We start from the raw sequence: 27,846 nt of genomic DNA, 5'->3' as shown, positions 1-27,846 counted from the left end.
AAAAAAATGGATTGCCTCACGGTTAATTTTGTGTAATTTCGTTCAAGTGATTTATAAGAAATTTATGGAAAATAAAAATCAATTTCTAACGTTGAAAAAGTGAACTTTTAAAAATTTGATTCGAGTTTTGGAGAGGTGCAAATGGAAAATAAAACAAAATTATAAATTTTGTGTTGCAGCAACTAAGTGTTGATTCGAAAAAGTAGTTTTTCATCACAAAAAAAGCACATAAATTGCTATTTATTCGTCTTTTTTTAACTGCAGCTGTTGAATACAACATTTTGAAGATAGAAAAATCTAAAAAGATCTGTGATACATATAAAACAAAAAATTTCAATGTGAATAATTAGAGCAACGTAAAAGGGATCACAAATGTTTTGCATGGCGATAAGGTAACAATGGTTCATATCTATGATGACAGTTTTTTTTAATTTACCGTATCATCGAAGTTATTATTTCGAATGGAGAAAGAGATGTGTTATGAACACTTGTCCACCGTCCATCGCACTCACTTTAAATGCAGACTTTCATTTGGCACTTGACCTATATTTGATATTTCTTTCATGCCGTTGACGTTGAATTGGACTGTTTCTCGTTTTCTTTCGTTTAGTTTTTGGTTGTTGTTGTTTTTGTTGTTGTTGTTGTTTTTTTCAATACGTAAATGAGATAAAAAAAGCTGTATCCGATCGCAAAGAAAGTGACCAAAATTTTTGAGACAAAAAGCGAACTAAAATGTGAACAAAAATGTAAAGGAAATAAACACATAAATGCAAAGCGCACGTACAAATATAAACCATCTCATCGTAAGATAATTTCAACTTTCTAACACATATTGCTCAGTGAATGAGCAATGGCCACAAAACCCATATAAGTTTGTATATGCCAAACAAAATAGAAGACGAAATGACGTTTATTGTCATTGTTATTATTATAATTATAAGTTTGATGATAAATGTTGTGGTCGAGAATTGGCACGATTAAGATCGTATTGAGTCCAACTAAAAATGATGGAAAATATGGAGCATATAAATCGGTAGTTGATTGCAAATTTTTATGCATATCAATTCGATTTTTCGTCACATAAATCGAAGTCATGTGGTAACTGAAATGCATACACACACACACACACACACACACACACAAACATACATTTAATCAAGTTGTAAATAAAATGAAAAGCCAATACGAAACTTAATATTCACCGCAAAGTGGCTCGTAAGTGATCTAATTCCTTGTTGGTTTGTTTATTTGGTTTGGGCTAAATGCAATGTGATAAAGCACTGAATGGAAAATATGCATATAAACACCTTACTTACTTGTATACTCAAAATGAGAGCGCCAAAAAGAGAGAAGGAATAAGAGAGAGAGGGAGGCTAGATAGAGATTGAGAGGGAGAGAGAGAGATGGGGAAATCACCAACAACAGTAATAACAATAAAAATAAAAGCACAGAGGAAACAAACAATGTGTATCGCAACTGAACAACGCAAGCGGACAGAAAAACGACAATCGAAATAAGGTGACACACACGGGAAATCATATTGCAATTTGATGGATACACATGTAACTGTGTGACGACGCTCATGTGCAACGAAAGCACGCTTCATATAGTACAATCCAATGTAACTTTGGGCCAAAGAATCATTTCGTTTTGCAAATCACAAATGGTTCGAAGCAAATACACTTGCCAACCGTATGCTCATGTTCATACAATAGAGCACATGGACAAGAAATCAAAAGATGTACAACACCGATGAAATGAACAAACAAACAAACAAAACGAACGATTGTTACACATTTGCATGCATAATTGCAAATAACGCGCCATCCCATATCCATAATTTAACACAATACGGTGATGTTTTAACTTGAAATATTTTGTTTCATTGCTTGGGTGTTTTGTGTTCATCTTTCTTTTTCCAACGCCGCCGCTCTCTTTTCAAAAATACATTCACAAAATGTTCAAGCAAACAATATGAACATTTTGAAGGAGTTTTTTCGACGAACAATTACTTGAAATCATAGCAAGGGTGTTCTTAAATTTGGAATAACGCATGGCAGAAATAGACGCGTCCACCACCTCATTTGAATTCTAACAAAATTTACATTCATTCCATTATTAATAAATGTCATTATTAATTTTGCTATATTTATCCAGTTGATGCCGGTGTGCAAAATGATTTCATGTCATCCATTATTACTGAATTGAATGCTTGAATGCCCGAGAAAAAGGGAAAGATGAAAATCGGCATGGATACAAGTGCACACAATTCATGGCAAAAGAGAAGAAAAAAATTGTAACATAGAACTAGAGTAAAATCAAACTGCGTACCGAATGAACGAGAGCGAATGTGTGTGGAACAGACCGAATAAGAAAGATGAAGAAAGAAGAAAAGAGATAGAGAGAGTGAGAGAGAGAGAGAAGAGAGTGCGAGTATATATGACACAGTTAACTCAATCTATTGAGTCCGAGTTATATATTTTAAAATTTGCTACATGCATGCATAGTAAGAGAAAATGTGATCGTATGGCCAATTTTACATTGGTGGCGTTGTTGCCTTTATTGTTCTTATTGGTGTTAATTTGTTTTCAACGTATATCGGTATGCGCCTCTCTTTGGCATAAAATATGCCATTACATTGATGATTGAATGATACACAGATATGTATACATAAATATTATGATAACGGAGTTCTATCGAAATTTGAATTTAAAAGAAGAAGTAAAAAAATGAATTGGTTTCAGGCAGTTGCTTAGGGCTTTTCACCGACGCAATACAATTTTTTTCACATATTTATTTCAAAAATAATTTTATCAATCGAATATCGAATTTTTTTTTTTGATAGACACTCTCAAGCATTACTTTAATTGTGTTTGTTGCCTTTATATTTATATATACACTTTTATGAGAAAATATATCGTTTTTGTTTCGCTCAATACATAATTTCCGTGCTTGTCGCGTGCATGCCTAATTTGTACCAATTTTCAAATTTTTGACTCACGCCACACATACACATAAATTACATGGTATATAATTCGTTCCCATTCCCAATTCTCTACTATGGTTTGCGAAAAACCGAGGCAACATTAGTGCAATGTAACTTAACCGCTTTCGCACTTAGTCAAATGAAATTCGGCTCGGTTTTAACATTTTGAACGAAGCTCTTACTATGTTTGACAACTCCCAAATCATAAGATGCTTTCACATACGACCGTTGTAGCCGCCATCGACGCCGCCATCGCCATCAACACCACCACCACCAACCACCACCACCGCCGCTATAGAAACAAATTATGGCTCGTGTGATCTCTTATATACTGTGTTCGAGGCCGGTCGGTATATGTATGTGCAGTGGTTGTTGTTAAGTGCAAAATTGAAGCAAAAATAAGCGGCACTGCATATATACACATCATATCACATCACATTACAAGGTCTTATGAATTCGATCCATGTACCATGATGATGTTCACATTTTTTGTTGTTTTCATTATAGAATATCTTTCACAAAGTGGGTAAAACTTTCACATCCAATCGAATCGAATGGAAGAAGAGCGATACCATGGCTTTGACGAAATAAATCAGATTTTTGGGGCTATTTCTAATATAAAAAGAAAGAAAGAAATGAAACGCCAGCCATTTACATACTGTTAAAGATTTATGGACGAATATGTATGTAGTGAACGGAAATATCCTTGTCGATCATTTCTCGTGTCGGCTCCGGCTGTTCGGAATTTCATACGGAAAAGGGAAAGAGTTGCTATATGTGCTACCGTTAATGTTGTGTTGTATTCTTCTTTTTTTATTTGGATAAAATAGAACATAACGTGTCGGTTCCGATGACAACATAGCTTGTGTTAACCGATTTTTTATTTCGATGGTGTTCCTTTCTTTGCGATGCCAAATAACCGTATGGAGTTTGGCGTTTGCGTGTGCGTGTTTGGTGTGTATGTATAAGTCTAGGTTCGTCTGTTAGCATTCCATTCAATGTAATGCCGTCGTCGTTGTTGTCGTGGTAGTCATCACCGTTGAATTCATCGTGTGCGTTGTGCTTTTCTGAATACTCTGTTTGAACTTTCATTGAATCACTTTATCCCTCGTTAGCAACTGAAATAAATTTCGGTAAAACACTAATCATTTCTAAGCAGACGTTTTCGCAACAGCAACAGCAACAAAATAGCAAAAAAACAGGAAAAAACCAGAAAAAATATAAAATTAACAAGAAGTAATCCAAATACATAACTTTTCCTTTTTGCCATCAAATTTTCGTGTGTATTTCGCGCAAGACATCGATTCGATGCACACACATCGCCGTATATAATCAAAGTAGGATCGAAGTTTTTCGTCTCTTGGTTTCGGTGTTTTCTCGTCGTCTTTCTCTCTATTTATGGGATTGTGTAAGCCAAAAACCAATTCCTCATGAACATTCGGTGAATTTATCTCGAATCAGCGAGACGAACCACTCGAAATCAGCTCGTATCATCAGTCTGATTGTGACGAATTGTTCATGAAATTCTTTTAAAAACCTTCTCTCAAACACACATTCATCTAGTAGACAAAGTAATTTAGCCGTTATGAATAAGTTTTTTGAAATTCAAAATTAAATTAAATGTGCTTTTTGACTGGACAATGTTCAAAATTATGTAGACATTGGTGTAATTTAAGAATTATGCGTGCTGTTGCCAAGTGAAGTTTTTCCTATTTTTTTGTTGTTCGAATATATGACAAGTGCTTCGATTCCATCTCGATTTCCTCATCGCTGTTAACCGGGCTCTTGAATGATTCCAATAGTTGTGATGACAAATTAAAAAAAAAAACAAACAAACAAACAAACTAAGTGAGATAATCTCAACACTAATCAATTGTAAATGTGTCCAGGTTTCAAATGAATCGCAAGGAAAACAAGCAAAAGAAATCCGGAATCGCGTTAATTGTTCGCCCGACTTTAATCGAATAGCCGAATTAGAGTTTCTTCAATTCCATCATCTCTGCAGCTATCGCCGTCATTATTTCAACATCATAAATTTTTGCGGAAATATTTCGAAATTTAGCTTTACAATTTTTGGACCAGAGGCTGTGCAATTCCAATATCAATTCTTTGCCAAACAAGCGTCGATTCAAGCGGACAGACAGATTGATTTGACAACCGTTTCCGGCCATTGATTGGAAAAGTAGCAAATGTAAGTAGAATTTACTGCATTGATAGAAAAAAATAATCGCCAATTGATGGAAAAAAAACCACAACCTTGACTAAAATGCTATACGAATGAAATGAAGAAATGTCGTTTCGACAGCAAAAAAAAATTCAGCGAAATTACCCGTTTCCTTTCCCATTTCGAAAGTTTTGACGAAAAATCCTAATGCCATACATACAGGATAGACTACATATATAAACTGCCATACATACATATATAGCATACACATGGATTGAGAACAACTTTCTTGACCTTCCTCTAACATTTTTCGTTTTTCACTTTTTTTTCTCCATTTGGAGGTTATGTTCGACCGTCCTTTGTGTGGAAACAGGCACACAAACACGCATACATACACACTCAATACCATATATATAACAAATGTAGTATGCGATGGAAAAATAAGAAAATACAGTTCAATGTCTATACAATGTATAATTATGTTATACCATATGTAACGACATCAGACGCAGGCAACAGCAAGCAGGGAAGCGTACCACAAAAACAATAACAGTGCGGAAAAAGGGAAAACAGAAGAATATCAATAGCACATATATATATATATATCATATATATGCAACACAGAAACAGTTGACTCGGTGATAGGGTATTCGCATTTTTCTTGAGGTTGATCACAGTATTACCGTGTACATATAATGTCATGATATGAATGCTCAAATATTATATAGCTCGAGCTTTTTATTTTCCGTCTAGAAACAAGTAAACTTTTCATATGGTTCCCTTACGACTACTAATATTGCCCCAAACGAGCTTCACATATTCAGCGACTAGATATATCAGATTTGATTCCACATATAAACCACTTTGTTGTATCGCGCGCGCGTGTGACAACAGTTAACAAATCCTTTGCAAATACGATGGAGTTTTAAGCTCAACGAATATGACACACATTCGAAATGAATTTTGATTGTGTGTGTTTCATGATGATTGTGCATACAATACGGCATCTTTTTGCGATTAAATTTTCATCATTTTTCTTGTGTCTGTTTTGGACTCTGCACTTCTGCAATTTTAGTCAAAGTCTTAAGCAATAATCCTTATGTTCGAACGGACATTTAAATCCGGTCGCAGGACTGCTTTCACTTCACTTAATTCGATTTTACATGGTTATATCAATTTGATGTTTCAACCATATAATTTCAATGCACAAAGATCTTGTGTATATATAATTCCTCTCTCTATCTCTTTCTCTCGAAAGTTCTCACTTTTGGTAATGTTCAGCACTTATATAGAGTGTTTGTTGTCGATGCCGGTTTATGGTATCAGCCGACATGGTCTATATGTATACAAAGCGCTATGCAATGTACAGTATTCATCATCAAGTCGCAAAATTACTATATATACTACCCTTGCGCATGCCTTGCATTTCTTCGAAATTTTTATTATCTCAGGCAGCAAGAAGCGTTTATCGCCAAACAGCATATAGATTCCAATGATAAATATGTATATATATTTATTTATATATGGTAAAATTGTGTGTCCTTGTGAATTAGAAGCGTATATCGCTTTTGTTATCTTACCGACGCGTTTGCTTGTTTTAATTGAAGAGAGGAAAAAGGCCAACATGAAATAATATCGGTGAGGTAAGCTCCATACCGTATGTATATATTATATGCGTATGAGTTGAAACATCATTTTGATATGAGCAACCAGTATCCAAGTTGCTACAATGAAAATTATACTATTTACTTAACGGCTTGCCATGTAATCTACATGGTAAATTTTACATCACTAATCAACTCTTCACGCACAGCGAACATTGTTTTTAGATTAAAAGTTATACCACTTGAACGGCCAACAAGAATTTCCACCCACGATTTAAAATGATTCATTTATTCTTCAATTTTGTAGGCGATATATGTTATAATCTCATTTTCTATTACGGCCCAAGCTGCTAAATGGCCCAAACCATTCGGACAGTCAGTCGATAAAGATGGAGAAAAACAATGGGAAGAATCAACGATACAGACGGAAACAATGTCCCATAGCTATTACCAATTCTATTTTCAGTGGAAGAAGAAAAATGCTCGAAAATCAAACGACAAAGCAAAAACTATTATCATTCGACATTCGGGTACATATAAAGTATAACCGATATTTAGCGTATCTGTGTGTATGTGTGTTTTGTTTGAGTGCATGTATGCTTTGTGGAGTATCTTTAATTGACTCCCCAGCTGATTAAATTGAACCGTTCCTTACTAACTTTCTAACATACTTTCAATTATGTCACCAAATAAAAAATGGCAAGTAGAAAAAGGGGGCAAACAAGAAGAGACACACTTTATCCATGGTTTTGGTCGGAAAGACGGAAAATGAACGCCCTTTTTTGAAAAATTTAAACCGAATTTCCAGCGCACACACACACATTTCGTTCTTTGTCTCAACGATAGACATACACATGCAAATATATCCTTGAAGCTTAACAACAGGGTCGCCGACTCAAAATTACAGTTGAGTACATACTGAATTCATGTAGCTTACATATTTTATTATTTCACTGTATATCCATCCTCATTCTCTTTTCAATTCATACGGTATATGAAATTATCATCGCCTGGCCAACAATAGTCTACAGAATTTGAGTGTTGAGTTGAAAATCAGCAGCAAAAAAAATTGTGCTATTGCTGTGTATCTTCGTCGCCGTCATTGCCGCCGCCGCTGTTGCCGTCACTGCTCACTCTACCGCTTTCTCAAGCTCAAATGTGTTATATTTTATATATCTACGACCTATACATATGTTATGTATATACATATATATATTATATATTTAAAGTAGAAGCACAACTTTATGGGTTTCATGAGTAAATAGCTAGCTACTCCCCGTTGAATATATGGTTTCAGGGTGGGTTACTGAGTAGCATTTCAAGAGTTTACAAATGCGTAACAAGCGTGTGATTGTGTACATTTTATGTAATACACAATAAATACTCATAATACTGGCTCCCGCATATTTTCGAGAAAATAGACAGCAAGATACCGGGGACGAAATGAAAAAAAAAAATCCAGCGTCCATAAGATCGTTTGCTGGTTTATTCGTTTTGGTTATATTGCTGTTGCTGTTGCTATTTGGTCTTCATTATCCTTTTTTCGTTTAATTAAAATTGAAAACTATAGCAACAGAAATGTACAGCGATTGCCAACTGTCCCAACACATTTACGTTCATTTCAATTAGTCAAATAATAACGTGGAATGGCCTCGGTAATGGATAATCAAAGATTCGTTTTTTGTCGCCATCTAAACTATATTCAATCACAATGAGAAGATTATTGCGTTGACAACAGTATACGGTAAAATGTCAAAAATAACACAAGCGTAACCGAAACAACATACCATGCCATCCAGTAACAAAGAAAAATTTCCATAATTTCAACTCGAATTTTCTTTACAATTTTCAATGAAGGCGATTTTTACATGAATAATTTTTAACATGCAACAACTAGTCTTCAATGAAGAATACATATATGATTCAAATTAAACGCAATATTCACATTATATTGATTATACATTTTGAATGTGATCGTCGTCCAATCACGCACTCTTCTCTATTTTCAAACCATATCATAGACAGATTGCTTTTGTCCACAATAAACAATAGTTGAAACATTTTCCTTTTTGCCTATAATTTTTGTTTTCATCCACAAATTATTTGACACGTATTTATGACAGCAGATTAAGAATCGAACTTTTTTCGTCTGTTAATGAATAAATGTATTGTATATATTTGGTATCCGGTCAATTCGTGGAATTTTCGTCTCAGCTTACATAACATACGACGTCTTTCAATCATCATCCAATTAATCGTATATCTTAATATGTATCAGGCAGCTGAGAAATCGAAATTGGAAACATTTGGATACCAAAAATGATAATTTAACGTAAAAATGTGTGTTATTTCGGCTGTTATTTGACCTTTTCTATAGCAAGCTTTTGAAGTGGTGAAAAATAGCCAAACACAAACATAACTGTCGTCTGGATTTGTGTACTCAACATTATTAATCTTGTACATTAAAATGAACGAATGAAAAAAAAAGAAGATGAAATGATCAGTCAGGCAAATAAAAATTGATGACGAACAATGGGCGTATTTTCTTGTTCAAAATAAACAATTTTCGATATGAATAGAAAGCAAAAATGTTAAAACATAGAACTAAAATCAATTTGAAACGAAAGCATTTCAACAAATAACAATCAACGAATGGAAAACTCAAAACTTCGATTGAGATAGCATACACTCGACTTAAAATAATTGGTTCATATCGAAATATTTATAACAGTCTGACGCTTGTTAGTTTTTTTTTTTCATTTTACAGTTTGGTTACAGACATTCAAAGCATTATAAATAAATTGAATTTTGTGTGTGTGCTTGGAAAAATTGCGATTTTGATCATTATGCTATTGGTTTTGAGTTTATGTAACTGATAATTATAGAGTAGCGATGATCATACGCTTACAACATTTTGAATCATATATGTTATTTGTATGCGTTGAGACTTTTGGCTCTTATGTGCGAAACAAAAAGAAACAGTAACACCATATTTGTGAAATTATGAATTAGACCAAAAATTTCTTTGGCAACTATGAATTACGTTAATGAAAACGGTTTAATGGTTGAACCAAGATCTTTCAACCACATGAAAATCAAAATATCCGATTCATATTACGAAAAAACTAAAAAAAAAAAACGGGGCAGTTACGAACACCCCGTAACTTTTACATTGTTTTACTTTTATTTATAATCGAACGGTCTGCCTGAAAATGAGAATGCACACAAAGTCAATAACAAATTAAATAAATCTGCGGCAAACAGTTAGTGGGCAAAACACATTTTTTTATTCAAATTGTGTCAAAAGCAAAAAAAAAAAACACGATTTACAAAAAACACAATTTGGCACATTTTTTCGGTGTTTGTTCGTCTATTGTTGGTGTCTGGCACTCAATGGCGATGATGAAGTTGAAAAGCGAACAGAAACACACACACACCACAAAAAAACATACGTGTTGAAGAAACTAGAACTTTATAGCAGATATGAAACCTACTTATGGTCATCATTAGGCTGAGTGTAAAGAGTAATGAATGACAAAGAATCGAATATAAAAAAAGTATAGAAGAAACAGCAATATGTGTAGAGCAGACAAACACGCAGAATACATGTCACATTTCACATGTTGTTTTCAATGCCATATGAACGATGTTGTTTTATTTAGATCAATCGTATTTATGCACATTGAGAACGGAATGGTACTCTATCGCATAAATTCCATTTCAGTTTATGGTGAAAAGGAAAATTACTCAACAACTTTTGAATCTGGCGATCACCAATTTTAAATATAGTATTGGCCAATTGGTAATAATTTTACTTTTCTGCATTTGTCATGATCATTTAGCAAATTGAGTTTCGCAAACGAACAAAAAAAAAATTCCTGGTCGGAGCACCGGTCGTCATACAGCATAAATCATTGCACGGTGAAGTACATTGCTATACGAAACATAAAACATATGGCAAGTTAATATAATTTGGGTAAACATTAACCCACATGTGTACATAAAAAAATACATACACACACAACACAATAATTAATAATAATGATGATGATCGATTCAGTATCGTGTCATATATAAGCCATCGCAACACCACATCGTATTATAATGAATTTACATACATATACTTTCATATTATTATGAACAAATATTAAAAAGACCTATATTCCCACTTTTTTTTCGATTCACATGTCAAAGGAACGACAGAGATGTATGGAGAAAGAGAAAAAAGAAGTCAGACAAATAAAAAGAAAGAGATATAAAAAGAAACAACATCATCATCGACGTTGTCGTCGTCGTCGATATACCACAAATCGGCTGGCGAGAGAAAATGGGAGTGTGAAAGAGGGAAACAGAAACAGAAAAGAAAATCAACTGCTGCTATCATAGCAGTGCTATGAATACATATTGGAATCGATTCGACCGAATCATTAGCATCGAAAGACATCGATGACGCCAGCTAAAGAAGAGCAGCCGCATTCCCCTTTTTGTATGTGTATGTGTGTGTGTGTGTGTGCATGCTATCAATGTTTACTGCATGCTGAACCTACGCATCAATGATCCATTATATACCATTGCATGTGGCGTTCATTCAGTATTCGCATTCATTGCATTGCATTGAATTACACTATGAGGTACTGCACGTGCTCAACATGTTACGGCGTTCTTTGTGTCATTGCTATTTACGACATCGGAATCAACTTCATTGCTCATGGATGGTTTATCGATATTTTTGGTGTACTTCGTAAAATCGATTTAAAATTGATATTTTCCGACATTCCTATGTGTCCCAACGCCAAAAAAAGCACATACACACACACACATAATTCCTGTTAGATGTTTGATTTGGAAGACACTTTCAAAATGCATCGTATAGTAAACATGTATATAATATGCATCGCATCGCATACTCCATTTTCATTTTCTCTCTGTGTGTCTCTCTCATTTTTTCTTCTTCTTTTCAGTTCAACGCGCTCTCATTCATATTAATCTATGCTTTGAGCACCGTATGCACACATTGAAGTTCGTCAGATCCAAAAGAGATTTCCAACTTAAAATACATTTTTATAACAATAACCCAATTACCTAATTTCAATGTGTTTTCTCCTCGTTTTACTGCGTGGACGCCAGATTCGTTACTATGGTTCATATTATCTGTCTTTATCGACTCGTTCGTTCATTCGTTTGTTCGTTGTATGTATACGCGCCGAGATTGTCGTTGCGTTTTCATTATGAAACTGTTAATCTGGTTTTCTTTATTCGCTACTTGATTTCGAATCAAATATTCGTATGAAAAACTATAAAATCTCGCATAGATCATTCATTTTGTCATGTACATGCAGAATATGTATAGAATTGGCATAAAAGAACTCAAAAAAAAAACAGAAGAAATTTCGGTCTACTTCAATTTGAAGTGAACCGAGCACAGGCTAATTGCTGATGCGTTCACGGTTTGTTGGCATCCAATTATTTACTCGATTTGTCTGTGTGTATCGGCTGTAATTTTCTTTAAAGATTTTGTTTTTTTTTTCTAATTTGGTTTTCGCATATAAAAGAAAATGGTCAAAATGTGTACGGTCAATGTAAATGAAATGTGTGAAAAGAAAATGATCGAGCAATTGATTTTTTCTATTGAGCCGTGTCCATAATTTATCAGAATCCAGTTAAATACAAACGAAAAGAAAAAGACGTGAAATCATTAGAATTATTCGGTAGAATTCGAAATAATTGTACCAAAAGCGAAACGAAACAAAGCTAATGCACTGCAAATGCTTGTCGAACGGTAAGCAAACTTAACCGTTATGAAAGAGTTCCTGAAATAGTAATAGACAAAAGTGACTTCATCATCGTATTGATGAAATTTATGATTTATATTGGTTGAGAATCATTTAAAATGTTTGCCATTTTTCGATGTACCATAATTCACGTAGTAAACTTTCGATTATTTCATCGAAAGAAAAACAACAAGACAACATGAACAACAGCTTGGATAATAAAATAGTTCAAGTTTGAGTTCAATCTAATGTCAAAAATGCTATAGGATGTAATTCAAATAATTTTTTTAGATCATGGCCCAAAAATTACGAAAAAAAAAAACATGTTTGGACTGGCGCTTTCTCTTCTGTCATCGAATACAGGTAAATGGAATGAATTCTAATAGGCGCTTATAATGAAGAGAAAGAGAAAGAATAAAATAAAGAGCGAGAAGGAGATTAGCATGCGCGGTCATTCAGATTGTGAAAAGAGAGCTCATAGACTGAAATTAATAGAGTAAACTGGCGGCACTCGTTGAAAATAGTGCAACGCTTATGCCTAATGGTCGAGAGAAAAAAAAACTGGTATTGCACACACACAAGAACACTGGCAAATGACTGAGAGGGAATTAAAAAAAACCAAGTACCGTCATTTAGCTGATCACAATCAGCCGGAATTGTAATCACTGTCGTCATCACAACACAAATGATACGGTCATCATCATCGTATTCATTTTCTTCCACAAATTATTCCGTTCGAATTAACGGGAAAGAAGAAGAAGAAGAAAAAAAGCAAAAAAAGAAAGGGAAGACGTATAAGATTGATTTGGTTGCAGTTATGCATTGTTGCCTTGCTGTGCCATCGCATTGCCATTACTATGGTACAATTGCCGTCATCTAGTGTATGCGTTTGAGTAACTTAGTTTGGGCGCAATCCGTATCTAGCGCATGTATGCATATTGAGTGCACACATTTGCACGAAACACGTAATTGCAGTGTGTGTAGCGAAAAAACAACATATATATTCAGAACTACTTTCAATGTACGCCATCGACTTCTCCGTAATACACACTTAGAGACACTTTCATGTTAGTTGATAAGCGCGCGCGACCGTCTATGTGTGTGTGAGTGTGTGTGAATGTGTTTTTGTAGCATAGAATGTTATTCATTCAATGAATCAAATTGGGGCAAATTGAAACAGAAAAGAAAAATTGCTCTTTGTGCATTCGCTTGATTGTAAGAAATTAAAAGGCAAATTTGTTTGTTCCAGTGCTCTCCTTTTCATCGCTCTTTCCCTTCTCTCAGCTCTCTCAAGACATGGAACCACATTGTTGTTTTTGTTGTTGCTTTTTTTTCATCTGATTTGCTTTCCTTACTTTTGAAATCTGGTTCAGTTTTCCCGTGGCGCTCTTCTTTTTCGTTCTCTTTTTGTTTCATTTCGTTTCGCGTACGATATTTGTGTATAATAATCGATTTGACAAAATCAATGGTATACACAATTCATATAGTAATAGAGTACATTGCACAAAGCCAACGTTACAACTTAAATTCTTTGCAATTCTTTATCATCGGTCTTTCGGTGTGTTACCTTCTATCTCATTCACTCTTGTTCATTTGGATTTTCAATTCGGTCGTGTTCGTAAATTAGATGTGATAAAATTATCGTATGTTCATAAATTTGCTTCTTTTTTTCCGGTTCTTATCACAAAAGGGAGCAAGCACATGATGAATACTGTAACAATAACAGAAAACGACCGCATGTCAATCGTTGATAAATAGTAAACACTCTATCAAGATAAATATCGCACGACGAAATGGAAATGCAACTTTTAAATCTAATTTATTCAACATTCCGAAAGTTTCCAGTTTTCATCAGTTTCGCTCTGACTCGTTCGTTGTCGCTTCTGTGCACTGATTCGTACATTTGACGGTGAATAGCATACAATACCGAACGCACGCGACACGCTTGCAAATCAAAGACCACAATTCATTGACCCGATTTCATCCAGATAAATTGGAAACCTTCGCATTTGTTTTGTTTTTTTATTTTTCATTCGATTTGAAAAATATATCAAAATTTCCCTTGATTTTTTTTTTGCTGGATGTAAGTACATATTGGTATATTGAATTACCGACCACACTGTGTGCACCTTATTTTCAAATGGATTGTATGCGCTGCTTTGGCAAATGATTTGTTCTCATTCAGAACTTGTATGTATGGTTTTGGTGTTGCGGATTTTTATCGAGAGTTACTCGTTTAACACATCGCCGATTTATGATTTTGACATTCGACTGCATGACACGGCATACTTTCATCAAATCTATTTTGTCGCCATTGTGAATATGACTCACGCATTCTGTTGCGTCTTTTGGATGTTTTTTTCTCAGTTAATTTTCCGTGTTTTTATGATTGATGATGGGGGAAGTGTTTTAAGAGATGCAAAAGTGCCTTGGTGTCTTTTAGTTTACACCAATATGTTCCAAAACTGAATTTTTCTGCTTTGACAACTACAAGAAATCATGCGAATGAATAATTTTCACATTAAACTCCGAATAATAATAAAAAAATGCGCAATTTTAAACCATTTCAATGAGTATAAGTCTCTCCAGGGCAAGGTGCACATAATAATGGATCAAATGCAAAAAATCAAATCAAAACTACACACATCAAAATGATCTCTTCGATTTAGACGGTTTTAGATGAAATATTGCGCGTGTATATTTTATGTTTGAAAATGGTCAAGACTGAATGCCGCTTTAGTGTGTATATAGGCATTCAAATAGCCGTAAAAAATACCATATGAGACAAAAATGAATGTTTGAGGCGAAATAAAAAGACAGGCTGAAATATTTCTTGGATAACTTTTTTTCCATTGAAATCGAAGCGCGACCACTTTTTGCGTTCGCTATTTCTTCGGCTCTTACAAAATAGAATGTTACAAAATGGTTGATAGACCCACTTTTAGCATGTACTCTTATTTGTATTTCGTATGTTTTTTTTATATTCATTCGTCGCTCATTTTTGATTGCTTTTCGACGTTCGATACGTATATAAGTGCAGTATATTTGAAGCACAACTGAAAGATTTATGTGCCATGTACCTGCATTTCTGTTCTTGTTGTTGCTGCCAGGTCTTTTTTTTTGTCTTCGTCAATTTTGCTGCTGTCTTTTTATATGGATACTCAGTTTTAGAGGCAAAAATAGTGGATTACATATGGAACAGAAACTAAATTACGAACAGGTTGAAATCCCAAACTTACAATTTACAATTTTTCTGACAGTTTGAAATCGATAAGATTGCTTATTTCTCTGTCTCTCTCCAGCACCCTCTTTGTTTTTGTCTCTTTGGAGTGTGTGGTGTGTGTGTGCATGAAAATCGAATGTTCATACGTATATTTCGGTTTCGCAAATCACTCCAATTAGCGCAGTGTGTTTTTTTTATGTAACACACAAATATACACGCCGAATGAACATGTGCAAATGGAGTTGTCACTGCTGTAACTATATAACCATATTCCCCGAAACGATATGCGCTATCGAAATATTGTCTTGAGCAAATGCTGAAATCGAAACCAAATTCAAATATGAGCGCGTGCCAACAAAGCACGCCATACCAAATAGTTCAATATGAAGCATTCATTTCGCATTTTCATGTCGAATTAAATTAGCATAAAATCCAATTTGCGGCAAACGGACATGTGGATTGCACCTATTTCATATATTTCGTCATTGTTGTTCTCTATGAAATTCCTGAATGTGTAACACCAATTCAAACAGCAATTGGACCAAGGGATCTAGAGAAAGGCTGTTACAGTTTAAAAAAATGAATGAACAATTTTTAAATGCATTCAAATTAATTTTTTTGTGGTTCGATAGTCGATTACACATATGTGTATGAATAGATATGCAATGACAATTACTTGGATTTGTGGAACATATCATTGTATTCATTCATCAATTTTTGCCTTTAAATAGTGTTGCAACATCATTCTCGAATGGTTTAATTGCTTTGCACACGGAAACACTTGACGTTCATGATTTGCGTTTGTCCACAGCATGCAATGGTATGCAATCCGTTAACCAAATTTCCATCTTAAATCTACACTGTCCACCAATATCAAATGGATGAAAAAGTGTCAGAAAACAGTTGACAACCGCCAGATTGTATTGATCAATTTGGTTTGAAAAGACAATTAAGAAGAAAAAAAAAACAGACGGCACAAAAAACGAGGCAAACAGACCGAATCGAGAATGTTTGCGACCCATATGCTTGGTTTTTATGTTAGTTGTTTTTAGAATGTGCTCCACATAAGTCGGCATACTTGATCAACATATTTATGTGAATGGTGCTTGCGTGTGCCAAAGCGAAAACAATTCAACACAGTCGCGCTAAAAAAAAAACTGCATATGGAAGATTAATACCAAAATCGTAACTCTGTACAAAACAAATCTTTGAACCACAAGAAAGAGAGATAGATGTATGAATGAACCGTAAAAAGCTTGAAAAATGACATCGAGTTAGGAGCAAATGTGCTTGAGTGCTTTTAATTTTGTTGCTGTTCTTTTTTTATTCGCCTCAACTCAAATGGAATTTGACTGAGTGAAGTACCTGAAAATAAATGGCCTATGTGATTTGTGTGCATTTACCGATGTTTGACAATTTTGGTTTTGGTTAGCAATTGGCCAGATTATTGCAATCCAGCAATTACAGAAAACCAGTGTTATTCATTTTGAATTTAATGGATAATCTATTGTTCTCCAAACAATTGCCTTTTATGTGAATATATCATTCAATAAATGGAGAAACTGATTCTTTTTTTGTTTGGACAAAAAGATAGTAAATCATCTGTTTGTCCATCTGAATGAAGTTTGGGCGGCATTCAAAGCTTTCCTTCTCGTTCTGATTTATTTGCACTGGTCGATATTCGATTGATGTCCATATTTTGCTGCACACACTCTCTCCCCCTATCTCTCCCTCTATCTCTCTCTCTCTTTTCTTTCTCACATCGCTGACGACATCGAACCAAAAACGCCGTTGCCGTTGTTGATGATGATGAGGAAAAAAGCGCAATTCCAAAACTTCACAAGCGAAAGAGAGAGACAGAGAAAAGTAAGATTTTGAATGACCTAAATTAAACAAGTTTCACTATTTAAGCGCAATGCGCTTAATGCACGAAGCCATTTGCGTACATACGTGTTCGCATATATACCAGTACATCGATATAAAGCAACATAATTGTGTGCTAAGCGGAACATACATATCGATACACGTTGTGGTCAAACGAGTAAAACGTATCGAAAAGTGAAAAAAAAAAAACACAAACACACACACACACATCCACTAAAAATGAATAACAAAATTCTTCCAATGGACTAAAAATAGATTTCGAGAACGTTATGCACTTTGGAAGTGTCGTTGAATATGCTGGTCATATGCAGAGATGGAGAAACCATTCATGTATCATGAACGATAACTCTGTTGACAATTTGTCATTTCTTAAAATGCATGAATTTCATCATTAAATTTACCAAAATCTCAACCGAAATGATTTTGAACAATGATCAAATTCGATCACGTTCGTTTCTTTCGTGGCATTTTATTTTGTTTTCCACAACACAAATCGCACATCATTTATGATGTATTTTGTTGATCCATTCCACGTTTTATTATTATTTTCTTTTTCGGTTTCAATTCGCAAAAATAAAAAAAATAACAACCGCAATACAAATTTACTCAAAATGACGAACAGTCTAAGCCGACACTCATTGATTATGTTACATAAATGCACCAGGTAAATGTACGTTTGCTCACATCAGGGAGTAGGCACATTGCATGCAATCAAATAACAAGATCAGATTGTCGAAAGACATAACAGTGCTTTGAGTGAAAGAGCTACACACACACAGTATACAAATGCACATCTGTTGATTTTGAAAATGTATTCAAACGTACACATGCACATACCAACAACGTGCAATTGCATTTTCTTATTGTTGCCGTTCAATTGCGGTGCATTCATTTTGCATCGGAATTGCTCAAGCTTATGCTGTTTGGGTTTGGAATGCTTACATCATGGTCACATTAGTTATAGCTTAATTCTGCATATGGAATAATGAATTGCTATTGTGGGTGCACTTTTTTTTACTTTGATAACTATTGCAGTTAGTAATTTTGAATATATTTTTTTCGCTATTTTCCTGTATGAATGAAATATTTGACAATTCTTTGGAAACGTTTGTCGATGTTTGCGTCGGAATAAATCAAAACAATGCAACGAAGATTTCGAAATTGTGAATAGAGAGCAACCATACTAAATAAAATGAATAGGATTTTATTAAAAAATAGTCAAATCTTGGCAAAACATGGTTCCTTGATTTCAGCGATTCATTTGTTTTTTTTTTTTTTTTTTTTTTTTTTGGCCCAACTAATGATCACACCACATTTATGTGATATAATTTCAGGTTTCTGCGGTAAGGAAAAAGTCGTATCGCTGATTTTTGTAGCGATTTTTAGCCAACAAAAATCGAGTGAAATTTGGCGGCTAAGAACGAGTAATATCAACACAGACTAAACAATTAACTATTTAAAAATTGATAACCAAACTGTACGACGATCGTCACGAATAGTGACATCGAAAATCCGCAACGAATCCAAAAACATGTCGAGTGAACCCGACTGTACGGCATCATCTGGTGGTTCCGGATTCTTGCTGGAGTCATCATTGAGCAACATCATTAACCATCGCAAAAGTACGATTAATAATAAAATCAACAACAACAACAACAACAACGAAGATACCGACTGTGACCTAGAAAGCGTCCATAATAATAACTCAAATCATAACAGGTATTTTTTTATCAATTCCAAAAAAAATCTCAAAAAAATATCCGATCTTCACGGAAGATTTAATTCTGAACACATTTACTTTCAATACTGCAACATTTTTATTGTCATATTTATATTCGAACTATCAATTTAAAATTGTTCGTAGAGATAGATAATTAAATATGGCACTTGCCATAAAGTTGGAGTGGCAGTTAGATATTGCAGAAATAATTTTCAAATTATTACTTTCAAGCGGTTCTTGGCGAACTTTTCTTTTTAAATGCAAATCATTTTTTTTTTGCAGTGATAGCAACAACAACAACACAAACAACAATGGTAACAATACAAATAATATTAATCATGCAGCAGCTGCAACGACAACAGCATCGAGTAGCCTGTTGGGCGATAGTGCAACAAATTTGGATGGGAAATTTAGTGAGTGTTTGGTTGTGCTTGTCATTTTGTAACCTATGGATGACATATTGATAAGATTTTTTTGGTATAGATACATTAAAATGCGATCGATGTGATAAATTTGAAACGATATCGCATGCCCTGTTGTTGGTACATGTGGCTCAGTGTCGGGGCGATTCGAATAGTTCAAACAGCGGATCTAGTCGACAGCAATATCCAATGGATGTAGTAAATGCAAGCACCGATAGCGGCATAGCTGAAGATGCAACACAGTCGACCATGGATTCAACATCGGTGACTGCCTCATCGTCCACCATTAACATGAATAGTGACAGTAGCAGGTAAATATATAGATAAATGTGGTTTAGTTTCGGCACTTATAATCAATTGTTTAAAACCATAGTTTGCAACTGAAGCAAAATGCCGATGCAAATAATGGTAATGTGGCACAGAGGAAGCTATTTGAATGTGATGTGTGCAATATGAAATTTTCCAATGGAGCCAATATGCGAAGGCATAAAATGCGACACACTGGAGTCAAGGTAGTCACACAGATTATGATAAATTCTTGGGACTTTTTTTTTCTCTAATCCTTGTGCAAATTTTCTTAAATCAATAAGCCATACGAGTGTCGAGTGTGTCAAAAGCGATTCTTTCGAAAAGATCATCTTGCTGAACATTTTACAACGCACACAAAAACACTTCCGTACCATTGTCCAATTTGTAATCGAGGATTTCAACGGCAAATCGCAATGCGAGCCCATTTCCAAAATGAACATGTCGGCCAAAATGATCTCGTCAAAACCTGTCCTTTGTGCAATTATCGAGCGGGCACCATGAAATCGCTACGAATTCACTTTTTCAATCGGCATGGCATCGATTTAGATAATCCAGGCCCAAATGCACCGTCATCGCTTCTACTCGCATTGGATGCATCAAACGCTAGCAGTTATCTGCCATCTATAGCATTGGCAGCGGCCGCTGCCGCTGCTGCCGCCAGTTCCGCAAATAATTCAGCACTCTCAATGGCTGCCAATAACAATAGCAACAGCGTTACAGCCTACAGTGACAGTGGCGATTCTATGCAGGTAAGATAAATCCACTGCATTTAAAATACTCGATATATTCATTTTTGTCTAATATGAATACAGGACTCATTACGATCAGCTGAAAACGGAACACCGCCGATGCACTTTTTGACTCCGCATGTTGAAATTTCCATGGCAGATAATGACAGTTTCAAAGTAATTATACACTTTTAATATGACATTAATATTAAATATGGATTGATAGGATTTCAATCCCGAATCCCTTACCATCATTTAAAACAGATGTGTAAACTGTAAAATACACAAAAATTCGAAAGTTATTACATTGCTATTTATAAATAAAAATTGCATATTAATGTGACATCATTGTTTGTATAGTCGGAACCAATTCCACCGAGTATTAGTTCAGCGCTCGAAATTCAAGCGTGCCCATCAATGAATAGACCATTAAATGGTGGCTCACCATCACCACATTCGGCAGATTCCAATGCACCAACTAGCTCTCAATCATTAATAAGTAGCGCTTTACAAAGTTCGCGTCAAAGTTTACTTCATGATGGACAAATAACACCGTCAATCAGTCTTATACCAATTAAACAGGTTCGTCTGTCGTACAATCGATATAATTTAATTCAAATTTAAAGCGTATAAATCAACATTTATTTGTTAATTTTACTGTAGGAACCCGGTTGTGATGAGTATGATAGTTTGTCAAAATCTTCACATCAACAAAGTGGCGATCAACAATCATCGTCATCAATGCAAAATTTAAACTCAATCACAACGAATTCGGTCGAATCCAGTGCGGCGTCTTCATCGAGTCTGACCTCCTTAATCAAAGTAGGTTTCTTTCTTCGCATTGTATTTGACTAGAATTTCAACATAAAAAAATATATCAATTATCGATATAGGTATCTCCTTTGAAATCACTATTACGTGAAGATTTAAAAAGGCGAATATCGGCTCGAGCAAGTAGTCGTGCTTCACGAAACAATAGCAATGCCAATGGAAATAATAGCGAAAGCATTAACAATGGATCCAACGGCAGCAATGCAAATAGTTCAACCACATCCAGTCCAGCTGCAACTCAAAATTCGTCGTCGTCAATATCATTCAGTAAAATTGGAAGCAGTGCATCGTCCATTGCGAATACGATGAATGCGATCAGCCAGCATTTATTGTCCAATTCATCGATTACTGTTACAACTGAGTCGACAACAACGTCATCGGGTCAGTTTACATTACACACTTCTATTTTTTAATGATGATCCACCTTTTTTTTCTCTCGAATGATTTACGCAAAATTATTGATAATTTAATTAAATGGTTTTGTTTGTGTTCATAACTCACAGGCTCATACAATGGAACGACCACATCACGTAGTCCATTGGGTGCTGTGGCAACAACATCAAATGGTGCAATCACATCAACGGGCACATCAGAAACGGAACTTTTGCTAGCGGCGGTATCAAGTGGACATCGAGGCAAACGAATGCTTCAATGCTTATTCTGTGGCATTGAATTTCCCGATCAAACTTTATATTTCTTGCATAAAGGTTGTCATAGCGAGAGCAACCCATGGAAGTGCAATATATGCGGCGAACAATTGAATAATGTTTATGAATTCAATTCGCATTTGTTAAGTAAGAGTCATCAATAGAATTGGTTCAGTTCGTTCGTGTCAGCACGAGCGAATTTAATATCCAGAGTACTATCCCAAAACACAATCATCGATCAACTGCTTGCATTTGATATGCAACAATGATGAGTCACTTAAATGTACGCGCACAGATCCCAAAACTGATTTTAGTCAAAATGAAATATTGAAATCAAAATCCAACGATATTTAAAAAAGAAAATGATGTTGAAGACATACATATGTTCATAGTTCCGATGGAATATTCACAAGCTCTGGCCAATTAACAAGCGATTTATATTTTTAAGGTATTTCATTCCAGTATAAACAAAATGAAAAACAAAAAACCAACACACATCATATATTTTTTGAAATTATAAGAAATCAATAACGAATTACGAACGGGATTCTACAGAAGCGCAACAATGCTAGGGCATTCAGGAGGATGGTATAAGAGAAAACAAAAACTAATTAAAATTATAAAAACGTTAACAACAACAAAGAGTGCAAATTTTTTAAGTAACAATTGACTAGAAATTATTATGGAATTATTAACAACAACAATAAAAAATTAATTGAAAAACCGAAATTCAAGTGGTTCAAATGGAAAAAGAACTATAAACAGCAAAAATAAATAGAACAGCTTCTGATGATGATGAATGCAACGAATTGGTCAAAAATGTTCAAAGCATTTCGCCAAATATGTTCAAAGAGCAAGAACACACGCGCTTCCATTCAGAGTGAGCCGTGTGTGTAACAAACAAAATCAAATCCTAGTTGTATAAAATTAACTTTATTTAAATGAAATCTTGAACGAACAATTCCAGTGAAATAATTGGAAGCAAATCAACGCCAAGTAACGGAGCAAACATTTATATATTTTAAATGAATCCAAACTCGATTTTATTTGATACAAAAATGGAAAGTGTGATGAATTTACTATTATTGTTTGTCTCGTTCTGTTTTTTTTTCTGTTTTTTAATTTATCGAAATCAATTGGTGCTGAGCATATTTAAATAATATTGTAGAATGTAATGGTTATGGTATCAAATGGCGTTTTGTATTAATTTTTTTGTTTTGTTTCAATCGAAGTTAATTTGAGGATAACGATTTTTTTTTCGTCTTTCACATAGTTGAAATGACCAGTATTTTCACGATACAATTAGATTTACAATAGAATATTGAAATTCTTTTCAGAGCATCCATCTCCGTCCATAATTTTCAGTTAGTTCATAATAAGTTCCATTTTCAGTTCACGATGATTTTTAATGAAGACTTCCCAACACTGAGTTTGCACTATAAGTTTGTTTGTTTTATATTTTTTACTTAAATGAAATTAATCTTGGCGTCTTTTGAAGTGAAGCAGAAAATTTAAATGAACGTCAGGTCGGAGATGATAATGAAATCGATCTTTTTTTCGGAGCAAAAATTCAAAAATTGTTTTGCATTGAAGTAAAAGGAAAGTTGTGATAGAATTGTCCATTGTTTTTATTTTCTTCAAAAGGAATGTATGGATAAATTGAGGATTGAATGCAGTATTTCAATCAATTTAAAACGATGATGTAAATTTAATTTAAAACAAATTTCAAGAAAGATAGAATCCATAAATATGGCGAGCAACCACACAATGAAAAAAAAAACGAAATTGCAATAACCATTGAACAACAACAACACAATAACAACAAAACATAAAACTGACAACAAATGAAAAATAATGTTACAAACTGAGGTGCCTTCAATTTTTTTTACACAAATCATATAAAATTCATAATAAAAACGAACAAACAAATAAAACCCAGGATAGACAATGTTCATTTTCGTACCAAATAAGCAGATAAGAAGGTCATCCGATAGAATCATAGAATATATCAAATCAAAATGAATTGCGATTGAATTTATCACGTTTGTGATGCGATGGCATTACAAATATTTTGGTAAATATTTCGTGAATTCATCCACAATAAACATTCTAAAAATGCAACTGTTAACACCGTACAAACACTTAAAATACAAAACAAATCTGGCCTGAGCCAATACTGCAGCAAAAAATTTAAATGAATACAATTGTTTTCTACAATAAAAACAAATAATAATGACGAAAAACGATATGTACAAATTTTAATAATGAAATATATAAAACAAAAAAATGTGTCGTTATGAATGAACGAGAAATTTTCCTAATTCATAGCAAACAACATTTAAAAGAAAAATACCCAAATGGGTGAAACAACATGAAACTAACTGAAATCGCTACTTCGAAGCCAATCGGCAGCCTTAAATTTTTAGACAAACAAAAACCTAAATAAAATGAAAAAAAAAATGAAGATTAAAAAAGAATGGAATTTATGTGATCAATCATTTTTTTTATTAGTAAATAACGAAATACAATCCATTTGGGAAACGTTTTCCAGAATATATCCTATAGCTCCAGTTCGAAACCATTTTCATTGGAAGAATTCTGTACAAATAAACAGTAATTGTGAGGATGCATTCCTTGCATAGCAAATTCGTACTCATTTTTTTCGGTTTCTTTTTTACATTATGTATCCAAATGTGTTCAGATCGTACGAGAATCTCAAAGTAAAAAAAAAATCAGAATATCATAATAAAACCTGCACATAAACAAACCAACAAAATTGTAGCATCTTTTGCAAATGATGCATATTTTAAATGTTTCAATCATTTGACTTTCGCTCCATTTTTTTCCAATCATTCTTATAATGCGGCGAATCGCAAACAAAATAACAAAAAATTATTGTATTTTTCCCCCCCAAAATTTAGACAAACAAACCGGAACATTTTTTTGCTAAAGGTGTATTTATCATGAAGTGGCGTGTTTTTTCCTGATTTTCACAGTGTGATCATTACATCACTTAGCAAAATTATAAAAAAAAAAAACATTAAGCTAGTTCTTTGCAAAATAATTTTTTTTACTAAATTGCTTGCATGTGTACATGTTGTAAAATTGAAATTTAATCTGAATGTACTTAATTTTATTATTCAAAAAATTAAAACGCATATGTGAAAAGGTGGTCGCAACTGATTCGGGTTGTGTAGCATGAAAGTTCATCCGATATAGATGACTTAAGCAAATGGTTTCAAAATAACGGCTCTAAAGCCGTCAAATTTAAAACTATAATCGGAAATTATTCGAATGAGATATGATGATTTAATTAAACAAAATACAAAAATGCGTCATTTGTATTTTTAAATTTAGTACATAAGTTGAACGAAATGAGAACATGAAAAATTAATCCCAACCAATTACAAAGAAAGTGAAATAAACAAATACTTATAGTGAAACAATTGTTAACGCAAATACATCCATTATTATGCATATGTTCACGGTCAGATTTGAGGCAGCATTTTTCTTTTCGGTATAGTTTCAGTCACATCGCAATGGAAGTTGAAATAAAAAGTTCAATTTGAAATTGACTTGATTCATCGCCATCGATAAACTCTTTTAACCGATGGCAATGCCACAAAATACTCAAAAGCCCAACACAGTAACAAAAAGTTACATTTTATAATTACTTGAAATTTGTGCAGAATAAAATGTCGTTTGTCTTTTGTTTATATTTTAACGGCGAATTTTTATTCAATGCTTGTAAATCTCTAATGCGATGTTTGAAAAATATATATATATCACTGGGTGGTAGTAAATTCAAACTGTGTCGACAATTTTATTTGAAAAAAAAAACTATGCATATTAACTACGTTCCAATTGACCACATAATGGGCCAAAACATTACTTTTTTTCGATGTAAAATTTTCTAAAGAACGTTTCATAATTGTTTCTTTATTAATTAATTAAATTGACAATTCGGTATATCTTGTGTATAACGAGGTCAGTTGGCAAAAATGATATCCGTGTCTGCCTTCCTTTTTGTTTATTGAATAAGTTCAATTTATTACACCAAAACTCCACATTCCATTCTTGTATTTAAAAAAGAAGAAGAAGAAACAAACACACAAACAAAACTACATCTATTTATACATATAAATATGTGAACATACATTATATCTATATATTTAATGAATGAATTGAGAGAATTGCATTGCAAGTGGTCAACCAGTGTTTGTGAATTGAGATGGAGATGGTGAAATGAAATATGCAGGGAAAATGGGGATATAAAAAAAGCGTGCTGTGACATTGAAAGACGTAACTCACTGAAACGTCAGTTGACCTAGGTATTAGAAAAAAAATTGAATCGAACTTGCAAAGCGTCGGCTAAGTAGAAGAAATTAAATGAAAGAACAGAATGAAACCAATGAACAAAGAATTAATTATTATTATAGAGAAATATATTTTATTGCTTTAATAACAAATTAAGTTAAATGGCATATTTATATATACATTATACACATACAAATTGATGAAAAAGTGATTAAAGAGTAATTTTTTTGTTGTGTATCCATAGAAATCTTGAGAGAAATAAACATGTAAATGAGGTTGAGTGTGACACGAAATTTTAGTATAGCTGTATGAATCATTTGGATCGTGAATGTTTTTGATGACAATAACAGTGCAACAACATCGACGTCAAATTACTCACACAAATCTTATCATATATATATATTTTTCAATACTAACTAATGAATCCAAATCTTGCCAAGATTTTGTGATTTTTTTTGTCACATGTCCAAAGGCCTAGCAAACATACTGGACATTAATATTCGCGTCAAGAGGTTGCCGAAACATAGAACCCGGTTTTATTAACAAAATAACTCGATAACGATCGTTTTTCGTTGCACTGTCTTATAATCCATGTCATGTAAACATCAAAATTAAAAAAATCATTCACATCGAATTCATGATATTTCGTAACACACATGATGCCGCAATAGACTTTGTGATCATACAGCGATCACATAAAATGTGCGCAAAATTTTGTTTGACAATTCCACAAATGGATCTGCGAAATAAATCAACGAATAATGAATAATTATAATTTATTGTCATTAAAAAGAAGCATATGCACCAAATGTTCATAATTTTAAGTTATTACAATTTCATAATGTAATCAAATTGAGATGTACATTATTCATGTACTTGTACGTAATAAAGAAATTAAACGTGAGAAAAAAAAGAACGTAACTAACGGAATGAAATGTGAATGTGAGGGGATGAAATAACATCCGAATCGTAATATGAAGAGGATGGAAAACAAACGAGAAAAAAAATGAAACACGAAGTTGGAAGTTGAAAATGTTGAATGTGAAACGAAAATTTATTGGAATTTTATTCTATGTGTCAAGATTATAAAAGCATTGCGCATATTGTCTAGGAATGTTTTAGATAGAAAAAATGGATTGGAATATATTATAATACAAAACAAACAACTCACTATTTTTTATTATTGACAAAACAAAATCTATTTCAAATTGTTTAGAAAAATTCAAATAGATTTACAAAC

General features: G+C 33.7%; 1 protein-coding gene across 4 annotated transcripts; it reads left to right on the top strand.

Moving 5' to 3' along the window:
- Positions 1-89: 89 nt before the first annotated feature.
- LOC116346711 (protein sister of odd and bowel) lies at positions 90-27,613 on the top strand. Of its 4 annotated transcripts, XM_031776919.1 has the most exons (13): positions 90-202; positions 265-392; positions 4,876-5,177; positions 18,967-19,351; positions 19,635-19,765; positions 19,821-20,085; positions 20,148-20,286; positions 20,365-20,832; positions 20,896-20,988; positions 21,172-21,393; positions 21,475-21,633; positions 21,705-22,023; positions 22,146-27,613. In XM_031776919.1, the coding sequence occupies exons 4-13, from the start codon at positions 19,164-19,166 to the stop codon at positions 22,451-22,453; spliced, it is 2,292 nt and encodes a 763-aa protein (XP_031632779.1). In that variant the 5' UTR covers positions 90-202; positions 265-392; positions 4,876-5,177; positions 18,967-19,163; the 3' UTR covers positions 22,454-27,613. The 4 variants fall into 4 exon arrangements, with proteins under 4 accessions (XP_031632779.1, XP_031632793.1, XP_031632771.1 ...); XM_031776933.1 differs by having other exon boundaries at positions 142-392; positions 19,836-20,085; XM_031776911.1 differs by having other exon boundaries at positions 142-392.
- Positions 27,614-27,846: the final 233 nt, after the last annotated feature.

Source organism: Contarinia nasturtii, unplaced genomic scaffold, assembly GCF_009176525.2.
Source record: "Contarinia nasturtii isolate CC-2019 unplaced genomic scaffold, AAFC_CNas_1.1 Cnas_scaffold_129, whole genome shotgun sequence".
NCBI lineage: Eukaryota > Metazoa > Arthropoda > Insecta > Diptera > Cecidomyiidae > Contarinia > Contarinia nasturtii.
The sequence above is the reverse complement of the archived record's forward strand: the minus strand, read 5'-3'. Positions and strand labels throughout refer to the sequence as shown.

Coding starts and splice junctions, on each gene's coding strand:
- LOC116346711 (XM_031776919.1), top strand. CDS start 19,164: ATGTCGAGTGAACCCGACTGTACGGCATCATCTGGTGGTTCCGGATTC. Junction 19,766..19,820: donor AAATTTGGATGGGAAATTTA/GTGAGTGTTTGG, acceptor CATATTGATAAG/ATTTTTTTGGTATAGATACA. Junction 22,024..22,145: donor GTCGACAACAACGTCATCGG/GTCAGTTTACAT, acceptor CATAACTCACAG/GCTCATACAATGGAACGACC.